The 11,961-nt window shown below is 33.3% G+C and overlaps 1 protein-coding gene across 1 annotated transcript in view; it reads left to right on the top strand.

Moving 5' to 3' along the window:
• RYR2 (ryanodine receptor 2) overlaps nucleotides 1-11,961 on the top strand; it is a 312,795-nt gene that overhangs the window by 170,222 nt on the left and 130,612 nt on the right. Inside the window, 3 exon segments of the mRNA XM_026037372.1 lie at nucleotides 2,487-2,590; nucleotides 6,942-7,025; nucleotides 11,144-11,303. Of these exon segments, the coding sequence (XP_025893157.1) occupies nucleotides 2,487-2,590; nucleotides 6,942-7,025; nucleotides 11,144-11,303 (348 nt within the window).

Genomic DNA, 11,961 nt, shown 5'->3' on the forward strand with positions numbered 1-11,961 from the left:
ATCTAAATATCATCAAATGCAGAGAAAGATTCCCTGGGGACTGTGAATATTTTGCAATTTATGAACCAACTGTCTGCTATTCAGCTGGATAATTACTATGCAGTTAGAAAAGTGAAAATATATTACTCAGATATGTTATAGAGAAATGCAAGTTGTCTTATAATCTGATGATATTAAAACATCCAGATTGAATAGTGGCCTCCAGTTCAGTTATCAGTGTAACACAAAACTAATACAAATASAAGCCAATTAATAAAAAATAAATTTGAAATTTATGGAAAAAAATCAATTTTCAATGATCTATGTTCATGTTCATGCTGTGGGTACACGTGTGACTAACACTCAGTATTTGAAGTTAGAGAAACTTTATCCATAGTCCAAGGTGTGCAGGTGCCCATTTTATCTTTCTTTTCCCTAATACACATTGTTTGTGCACCCAGGTTATGATACAGGTTTTGTAAGTATAATCGTAGATACTGCATTTGAATTTATTGGCATAATAAACTTTTCCATTTTAAGACAATTGCATTAAAATATTCTGAGAAAAGCTTCTCTATTTGATTCAATATACAGGGCAAGCAGTCAGTTTAAATGTGATGGATTACTTTTTGAAAGCCCAAATTTTTATGCCAGTTTATAAACTATTGACTTTCTTAGTTTTTAAACATCAGCTCTGATTCTTTATTTGAATTACAGATCAAACAAAACTACTGAGAATGGATTGTACCTTGTTTGATGGTACCATATCATTGAAAATTCTGCCCTTGTTCTTTTTTCAGTTAATATAATTTAAAAGACGTCTTATATTCACTAAATGAGTACAAATGATGATTTTGAACAACTGTATCAATTTTGCTTATTAACCTCAAATGCTCATACTGTGTTTTCCAGCAATATTATCTGATTCATCAAAATTCGTAGTTAATATTAGTTTTGCAGCCACTTTCACTTTACAACTTTAAAGAACAATAAGAAAAAGATGCTTTAGTAGCATAGATCTAGTATATTTGTATCAACAGAGCTTTTCAAGCTGCCTTCATGAGCAGGAGTCACTGCTCAGTGTACCTCTCCTCAGGGTCTCTTGAACAGAAGCATATGTTTAGGCTTATGATGTCCTCCCCTACACTGCATTGTTCTTCGCTACCAACCATGCTGTGGGTGGAATTGTTGAAGTGCTCCCCAGTCTGCATCTGGTGGAGCAAAACACATTAACTCTCAGCGTTTTGTTGGCTGGCTGCCTCCCTCAGAAGCTGTGGAGGTTGTAAAGTCTTCAGTGGCACAGCTGTTACTTGTTAGGTGTCAAGTGAATAACAACTCTGCATGTCCTGTCAGGGGAAAAATATGCTGGGATTTATTGCTGTTTGCTGATCCAACTTTCTTTTCCTTCCTTCATGATTTTCAAAGTTTATCATCTGTTAGTGTTATCATCTSTTAGTTTCCAATCTGCTCAGCTTGGAAATTAAGTAAATTTAAGTTCCACAAATAAGTGCCAAAGGAAAAATTCCATCCTTCATTTTTTTTCTTTTATAACTTTGCATAGAAAAAATGCTTCAAGTATGGGGGAAGAAGGTAGTCTCAAATGACCAACCAACATTTTTATTTGAATCTTTTAGCTAATATTTTTCAAAACAATATTTTACTAATCAAGTCCTCTAACAAGACAATTGTTACAGATTTTGTTGACTGAATAGCAGTAAATTAAATTTTCAAAGCTGAGAGCGGTGTAATACTCAGTCTTCCCTTCCTGATTATGAACTGCATTAAACTGAAATTGTACAATTTATTTATTTATATTTTTACAAATTATGATTTTAAGTATATAAAATATTAGTGTTAAGTATATAAAATTTGTTGATTAGTGTCTTTATGACTCTCATTACACTGCAGTGCAGGTAAATTTATGATTTGTGACTGTTTAACATTTTTTTTTTTTTCTGCTTGTATGCCACTGCCATAATTTTAAGAAATACAAATATTTGCTGAATTAAGGGAGAGGGTAGATTTATCCTTAATTCTGAATATTGTTACTTTCCTGGGATAATTACTTAATAGTATTCATATCAAATTAGAGACATATTTTTTCAAGTACAGGGTTGAAGCTGAATTGCGAACGACTTCTAAATAAAATTACTTTATGGACATACATCAAAACACAGCATTGACTTTGTACTTTTTTTGAACATACATGTAATAAAATATGCAAATTATCATATATTCCACTTTAGAAACCTTTTATTTGCAAATGAAAATTCTGCCTCACCRACACAGAATGATATTACTCTGAGAATAGGGCGTTTTTTAAATTGAATTGCTGTTCAGTTTGAGTAATGCTGAGAAGATAAGTCATAAGTAGTTTGTGTTTGATTTGTTTTAAAATTTAAACTAATCTTCTTTGAGACACTTTTTTATATATATATATATATATACACACATATATATATATAAACAATTTATAATTTAAAATTTATTTGACTCTTTTTTTTCAGGTTAGAGATGACAACAAAAGACAACACCCATGCTTAGTGGAGTTCTCAAAATTGCCGGAGCAGGAAAGAAATTATAATTTGCAAATGTCACTTGAAACACTCAAGTAAGTTTGAAACACTCAAGTAAGTTCCTAGAAATTTTAAAGCTTACAGTTAACCTTTTCTCCATAAAGATTTGCAGTGGTGATTATGCCTGCTATGAACTGGCAGTTTGGGAGCTATTTTTATCTAGCCTAGATTGAGGCTTTGAATAAACACTTTTATATATGTATAATATATATAATATAAATAATATATATAATATATATAATATTATATATTTTTTATATATATATAATATATATATTTGGTTTAATTATTTGAAAAAATATACTTTGACAAAGAACACTTTTTTTTTGTATGTGGTTAATAATGGGCTTTGCCTCAGGGCCTTTTGCTGCTATTTCTGTGTCACCAGTACTAGTTCCACCAGGTCTGTTCTTACTCTGCTGCTAATTTGATGGCAATCTTAAATAATTTCTTCCATATGTAGCATTGCATTGCCAACATGCTAAAAAATTTTTCTTAATCTGGTGTATGCTGTGCCCCAGAAGTGTATGTGGTTCTCCTGTCACTCTTTTGAAAATATAGTTACTTTTCCCTGTTCTCAATATTGACAAAGGATGACGTACTGCATCTTTTCTGGAAAGCCATGAAGCAYGAAGTCTTTCTCTGAATTTTGAAGTTTATATGCTTACTGAGCTCAGTTTCCATTTTGTTCTTCTATTGATCCTTGTTTTGTTAAGTATGTAGTTCTAATTTTGCATCATCAAGTATTTGGGGACTAGAATGAGAATGTCAAACTCATTTCATTTCTGAAGTGAGAAATGAATGGGTTAATCCATCTTGGTTGATAAATGCAACGATAACTTGAACATTAAACTACTTTAACTAGTTCTTTACTTGATATTACAAGTCTACTTCAGTGGACGAGAGGAGAAGATGGAAACAAAAAAAAATCTTCCTCTAATTGCCTACATACTAAATATTCAATTCTTTACAATTTGTGTTGAACTGTTTACTACATTCTTGAGGTAGTTGCAAGATGACGAGTACAACTCCTTACTGTAACTGGATTTCTCTGTTGGCTTTTTGCCAATTTTGCTGCCAGCTCTATTAGATAAAAGAGGCAGAAAACAAGGATGTTCGGAGTCATATTATCTGGCACAAAATTTCTTTCATTACTCCTTGTATTTTTCAACATGATTGAACACTGTATTAATGATAAATGATAAACTGTATGAAATGTCAAGATTCAGGAAAGTGTTACCACTGAAAATGTCATAGGATTTAAATATGCTTGCACATGGATACTGTTTCTGTCCATTTTTAGGTTCATTTTATAGGTTGGTCTTTTATTCTGTTTTGTTTATTTTTCTGTGACTGACTCTTCCATTTCTATGTATTTGCAAAGCTGTGCATGTGATAATTATACGTATCAATATTATACTGAAGGCTCTATTCAGCTGCTTCTAGTTTTCTTCTCTAGCTCTTAAGTACTTAAGGGCTCTTCAGGGCTCTTTCTCCCTTTACTATTGATGAATCTGCTTGAAAAGTGAATGGAGAAGTGATTAAAACCTAATTCTAAGGTCCAAGTAGCCATTTTATTTGTACTTTCATTTGTACTGCTCTGTCTTGATAATATAAAGTTCAAATTCCTGTTTTTAAGATTATTTACAGTACAAGAAAATTAGAGTTAATAAAAGTCAGCTCCTCCATCTTGTTTTCTACTCTTAAACGTGTTCTCCTGCTTATGCTGGTGATAGATGAGAGATCTAGACAGGATTTGGATATGGCTTATGCCAATTAAATTTAGCTGTGTGGACTGTTATTAGCAGATAATGTGTATTGCAGAAGGAAAATATTGTAGATTGATTTCCTGGTATTTAACTTTTAACATCTAATCTAAAAATGGGATTTAGAGGGTGTAAGTTGGGTTTAGAGTGTAGTATGGTTTACCTCCTGTAGACTAAGCTGAAAATATACTTTAAGAATCTCCTTGAAGTGTATGATGTTAGGGGTTGACCTACTGGAAAGCAGCCCCATGGAGAAGGAGCTGGGCAGGACAAGATGCTGACCATGCATCCACACGTGCCCTTGTGACCAAGGAGCTCAGTGGTATCCTGAGGTGCTTGGAGTACTATGTCCAGTTCTAGACTCCCCARTACAAGGGAGACATGGAGCTACAGGAGAAGAGTCCAATGTAGGACTACGAAGAATAAGGGATGAAGGCATCTGTCTTAGGAGGAAAGGCTGAGAGAGCTGTGCCTGTTAAGCCTGGAGAGGGGAAGACTGAAAAGAGATCTTATAAATATCCTAAGGGAGAGTGTTAGGAGGTTGGGGCCAGACTATTTTCAGTGGAACCCAGAAACAGAACAAGAGGCAGTGGGCACAAACTGAACCACAGGAAGTTCCATGTGGACACGAGAAAATACTTCTTKACTGTGAGCGTGACAGAGCACTGGCAGAGGCTGCCCAGCAAGGTTGTAGATTCTCCTTCTTTGGAGACATTCAAAACCTATCTTGATGCGATTCTGTGCCATGAGCTTGAGGTGACCCTGCTTGAGGGGTAGGAAATTGGACTAGATGGTCTCCAAAAGCATCTTCTGACCTCAACCATTCTGTAATTCTGTGATGACTCACCTGTCTAGAGGAATATTGCAAGAGATTCAGCTTTTTGAATCTAGTTCAAGAGTGGATAATATAGTAAAGCAAGAGGTGGAGTCTGTGGTATTTATTAAAGAACCCTGTTTTCCAGGTTTCTTAAATAGTGGGAAAATTGAGAACAAAGTTTACATTTCTGATTTCTCTTGCATAATTCATTTCAAACAAAGGCATATATATCACCCTCAGGTGCTGACTCCATATTTAGTAACTTCAGTCAGTAATATTTCATTCTCAGATGTGAGATAAATTAAAATGTAAGAAAATTAAAAGGTCCTGGGAGGCAAATTTGGAAATAAGAAATTTTGTGTATGAAAAGTGGTTTCTTCTGTTATATATTTGATAACAGAAATATAGACTAGAACAACAAAAAGAATGTACTAAACTGAAAATGAGTTATTAAAACTGTTAAGCTTCACTGCATTCAAAAGATGTTAAGTTTCACTACATTCAAAAAGATGGATAGCAAAGAGGGAGAGTAGCAAATTGTTTTCCATTCTCTGATTTGCTTTTCATAATTACAGTCTGCCTGTACATATCGCTTCTCGGCCTTTTGGCTAAGATCTGTGATATTTTCACATTGACATTTTACATTTACATTTATGTCTTCATTTTGTTTTACATTTTTTTTGCCCTACATTTTCTCCCAGAGATTGTAAAGACTGAAGGATATTCTGAGGACACTGTAGCTCTGCCTCCTTTTAAAGCSAGAGTGATCTATATCTCTTGTCCAGGATTTATTTTCATTTTCTTGACAACATTTTAGTAATGTGTCTGGGTTACAGGAAGTAAAATTTGATAATCAGTATTGAAAGTAAATGCAAAAACAAATAATTCATGATTAATAGATCAGCTCCTGGAAATGAATGAGACTTAAGAAGAATGAGACTTAAGATGATGTTAGATAATGGGAGTGTGAGGAAGAGGTTTGAGATAATCAAAAAACTATTAATATGTTTGAGCCTGTTCACAGGCAAACATTCTGAAAATGAAAACTGACTGATTTTGCTTTTTCTGCTTTCATCATCTTTGAAGTAAAAAACATGTCATAAAAGGATGTTGGCATAAAGCAATGGTACCACACACAAATTGTTAATAGTTAAGAYGAGTTTCACTGTGAGGAGAAAAAACAAAACTCATTGTCTTCATGCTAAAAATGTGAACATGTACTTCTTCCAACATTGTATCTGAGATTAAGCTGGGGAGGAAATAATTACTGCTGTTATGAAGACATCTGTAAATTCTGAAAGAAAAAAAGTAAGAATAACTTTTTAAAAAATTATGAAAAAACATGTCAAAATGATTTCTCAGAATCAATATACTTTGATGCATACATTTCTATAGCATATTTCATCCATAAGATAATTTATGGTGCTTTCTTTGCTCAGTTTAAGGAATCTTTAGAATATGTTTGACCAATATTTCTGTACAATTCATTTTTGCTATAAATATATGTTAAGAGAAGGGAATCTTTGAACTGATGTCTCATAGAGATTAAATAGGTAAACTGTAAGATAATTCTTTTTTTTAAGTTTTTCACTCATTTAGTGTACATAAATAATTTAAGAACATCTTGTGGTATTTTCTTAACATCAACAAGAAATGTGCGACATGTACAAAAAGGTGTTGATCTTTCCATATGATAATACAAGCTATGTTGTTATTCCTTTTTTTTTAGTGTCATTTATTTATCAATTTAAAACTCTGAATAGTAATTCTGACAGTAATTTATCACCTATTTCTGTGTTCTAGAACCCTGCTAGCGTTAGGCAGCCATGTTGGAATTGCAGATGAACATGCTGAAGAAAAAGTGAAAAAAATGAAACTTCCAAAGAAGTAAGTTGAAATACCTTTTTTTGATGATGTTTTTCTTAGGCAATATGAGTTAAGTAAAATGTGTTTTTAATGTATCATATCTATTTCTATCATATTTCTAGCTTTGTTGATACTTGCACGTATGTCTGAGTTTTCAGAAATTTTCACGTACCTACAAACATGCTGTTTCTTTACATATTTACCATCTCATATGCAAAATTAAAATTTTATATGATTTATTGAAATTTCTGGCAATCATTTGATCATTTCAAAACTCTTTTTGTAGATAATGTACTGTAGTACTGTAGACACTTTGTAAAGATTTTACACATTCTTTACRTTTTTATAGCAAATTTGACAATATATTTCGCTGTTCTGCTAATATTTARAGAGCCCTTTAGAAGTCCTAGAATGAACATGTAGTGACTTGAACTGGAGGAGACTAGTACAGCTGCTTTTTCCCTTAGGAAAAGATCTTTTATGATGCTTATGCTGGTGTAGTGCACTCTACCGCTGCAGCTCTGAGATCAGCTTTTGTTGCTCAGGCAAAGTGCCCTTTTTGCTTTCTCAGGGCTAGTGTGACCCCCCGTTAGAAACTTGAAGAGTYTGAGAGCACAATTTTCAACACAATTGAAAATAGTGAAACTGTACTTGGTAATAGGCATATGAAGGCAAGTGATAAAGCCCAAGGTACATTTGAGCCCATGATTTTAAAGCTTATACGTAGACTAGTATAAAAATCTTCATGAACAATCTGGACAGAGTCTTGTGAGAATCTCAAATACTACTTTTGCCTTATGTTCATCAAGAATCTGTTCTCTGAACTGCTGAATTTCAGACATGAGCAGACATCTGCACTGTGAAGATAAGTTGATCATTTTTCCAACTTAGTTGTCTTGTCTTAGTTTTATACGGATTGCCAAATAGCTGAGAATGAACTTGCTGCATGGTTTGGTAAACACCTCATCCATGCAGTGCCTCTGTGTTGATATGTCCAGTGTTCCAGATSGCAGTGACAGAGGATCCAAGAGTGCCTGGGATACTGGGGAACAAATAAATTGAGCTTCAGCTCAGATTTAGGGGACTAGTTTGAAAGAACAATGTACCAACAAAAAATGAGACAGGAAAAAGAATATTACTTAAATTAGCAATAATAATTAAAAAAAATCCAGAATGACCTTTTTTGATAGCTAACTTTGATTATAAACAGAATGTATTACATTTTTGTAATGGTAGAAACAGAATCTAAATTTTTTCTCTATATAATTTACATCACTGTTCTGGAGCTTCAACTGGGAAGAATGTTGAAAGGGTGACTCCCCTTAATAGCCCTTGACTTTAGTTTTCACAAGAAGCACTGATAAATATCAACCTAACAACTTGTTGCAATGTTAGATTATGTTACATTCAATTATGAATTTATCCTAAGAATATGAAATTGTTTATCAAAGACAATAATGAGTTGTAATTGTTACAGTTGTCAGGCTGCTGATTTCTTTGGCTAATATAAATACATTTTGTTAATTTTGGAAAATCTGCATAAATTTTATGTAAGAATATGTTATTGTTAGAATTTATTTGAGCATAAATGTATTGGACTCTACTTGAGTTTTTCATTTACCTGGCCTCTTTTTGCTATTAATGCTTCTTATAAATTAATTCAGAATGTAGGATATCTTCATGAAAGGTCTCTGTTTTCATATAATTGCTCATGTTAGAGGATGTATTGTTTAAAAATGTGAACTTTGGATAGGAGAAGAGATGATATATTTTGTGTCTTTGGATATTTCTGTTATTGTACATGGTACAGATGAATATCCAAACACTTGATCAACTTTTCTGTAATAATTTATTCTCATATCTGCTTAACATAAAAACTTTATGCTATTTTAAAAAGCAAGGCAGCAGGCATCACTTGAATGCAGTTAGCTCATCTTCTGTACTTTCCAAGCAGCTTTACTCTGTCTCTCTTCTTAAGCCTTTGCTTTTCTTTTTTTTTTTTTTTTTCATGATGTCTTATTTTTAACAGTTAAGATTGTAAAATATTAAGACAAAAATTCTGTATTTGTGTCTATCCTTCAGAGTTTGGCATCACAGCCACACTAGTTAGAGCTGGGGAGAAGCAAATTTCTAACTGACAGAAATTTGCCATTTCTAATATAGCATCACTCAGCAAAGAAGTGTTTCTATACCAATTTGAACAACTAGCTAGTGTGTACTGCAAAAATAACTTTTGCTGACAGAAATTTTGTTTTACTAGGAAGTTTTGTCCTGGTACACTGCCAGAGCTTTTAGGTTATTGAATAAACTGTCCCTTTCTTTTCTGCCTACGCAGTTAGCTGGTGTCTGGGGAAAAGCAATTTAAAAATGGAGTTTGAATCTGCAAAAACCTTGAACTTAATTAGGTTTACTGAACCCTAAAAAACCCTGATACTGAAACTGATAAGATAGAGGGAGAGAGCGTAGTGCACATAAAACTGGTTAATGACTCATACCACTAACTTTGACAGATATGTTTATACTGCATGTGTATTTTGCACCGTATAACTTCAGAACTTTAAATATATCACTGATGTCATTATCTGAAATTGAATTAGATTGTCTTTATTGTGGAGAAAAATGTCAGCAATTGGCAGATTCACTTATTATCATCAAAATGATTACTGTAATTAAGAGATATGGAACTAAGTAGTCAAACTCATCTCACTTAGAGGTGAGTTAACTACCCAAGTAACCCTCAGATTTTTAGACTATTTGGGCAAAGTGTAAGTTTAAAGAGATGGCTGTTTTGCCCTGGGACCTTTACATTTTTTGTTTAGCTTAAGGATCTGTCAGTGGAATGAGTCCAAAAAGCCACATTTATGAATTAGTTAAGTGACGTATGTAATGATGTTTGTAGAACAGTGTATTAATATATAAAATGACATGGGTGAAAATCAATAAATAGTCAGATTCTTTTTAAGATATTAGCTATTACCCAAAGCTGTGAAGCATTCCTTGCAATATTGTAAGGGTCTTAATGATTTTTTTAAATGTTTTTGCTTTGTTCTCATCCATAGATTAAGGGGAATATTGGAACAGAATGATTATTCAGTTGCTTTTTGCTAGGTCATCATCAGTTAATATAAATGGAATGTTTTCGCCTATTTCTATGTATAACCAGATTGTGAAGAATCAAAGATTTGTAATCAAATCTATATGTCAGAGTCTTTATGTTTTGAAAATTTTAATGGTAGCACAAGTCAATTTCTAGCCAATGAATTTGATTGTTATTATTGTTGCGGTTTTAACAAGTACTTATTCAAAAGCTGATGCATCCTCTCCCCTCTGGAGACAAGTGCTGAGCAAGCCTCCCACAGGCATATGGGGGCATTACATAGACTTTGGGGCTCAAGGTAATTTAAGCTGCTAAATTCCCATGGTGCTACATAGTGTCAGTTTGGATTGAGAGTAAATCATGCTTTCATCCATTACCAATACACATTGCATCTGTTACTGAAGAAGRCTTCGTCATAAGCAAGTGGGAGATGATTAGAATTCTGTAGGAACATCTTCATGAAAATAGATAATGCTTTATTCTTAGAATTGGTAAAAATAGTGAGAAAATTGGCTCTATTGTGAAATAATGCTTATATTTAAAACTGCGTAGAAATTTACCCTGTAACTTGAAGGATAGCTAAAAAATGAAATATTATAAAGAGAAATGTACATTAGATAAACTTTATATGTGTTTTTGAGTAAGCTGTTTGGCTTGTTTTGTCTCTCACATCCGTGTCTGTAACAGGAAGAAAATATTATTTTAAGTAAGGTAATAACAGCATTGTTTACATAAGTATTTAAATAGAAATCATTAATCTGTATCTACTGCTCTAAATTTGTGAAAATACTAAGATGCTTCCAAAACATTTTTATTTTAGATCATTTTGGATCACTTCTGTTACCAGCTACATTGTCCCATTCAGATACAATTAGCTTGAAACAAAGATGTATGTCAGTGCATTATTTTTCTTTCTGTCCAAAGACAGATTATTTGTATAGATATGTTACATACATGCATCTTTGTAATTGGCTTCTTTTGCAATTTGTATTAAAATTTTCTTACTGAAAGGTAACGGTAAATTCGGTGCTTTTTTTGACAGTTACCAGTTRTCAAGTGGATATAAGCCTGCTCCCATGGATCTGAGTTTTATCAAACTGACTCCCTCTCAAGAGGCTATGGTGGATAAGCTAGCAGAGAATGCTCACAATGTATGGGCAAGAGACCGTATCAGGCAAGGCTGGACCTATGGTATCCAGCAGGTAAGTCCTAACTGCAGTCACAGTTGAATGAGAATAATGAATGTGGATAATGAATGTTAGCTGGCCAGTCAAGAGGACAAAATATTTAATTAAAGCAATCCTTCACCTAAGTCTTCTACCAATATGAGGACTCCTCTTTTTCAAGCAGTATTAAAAAATTGTTGATGTATTCGCATATGAGGTCTAAACTCCAGGGTGAGAAAATTGCATGCTATTTRCAGGAAGTGCTTGGAAAGATAGCAAACTGAGTACCAGAAGTTTACACTCTGATTTTCCTGGATAAACAAAATTATTCAATTTCCAGGACTGCAAACATTTAAACAATTATCCTACGGAAAGTTAATGTTTACATTTCCTAAGATACTAGAGGATATTATCTTTCCAAGCACTTCCTGTAAATAGCATGCAGAACAGAACATGTTTCAGTTCTGCCAGAGGTTGCTTCTGACTGTGAATAGATAAGTCTCCGTGTTGCATTCCTGCTTGGGCATTTTTGTTTCAGTGAATAGCAGTGCCTGTGATGCCTGCCACCGTGTGTGGAGGGCAGTAAAAAATAAGCGTGGTGGATTTTTAACCACAAAACTCAGAATCTCTGTTTCTTTTTTTAAAAAAATGTAACCAGTGGAACACGATTTATGGTGTTTTTTTTTTTTTTTTT

The sequence above is a fragment of the Nothoprocta perdicaria genome, unplaced genomic scaffold (assembly GCF_003342845.1).
Source record: "Nothoprocta perdicaria isolate Ctin4 unplaced genomic scaffold, notPer1 scaffold_197, whole genome shotgun sequence".
NCBI lineage: Eukaryota > Metazoa > Chordata > Aves > Tinamiformes > Tinamidae > Nothoprocta > Nothoprocta perdicaria.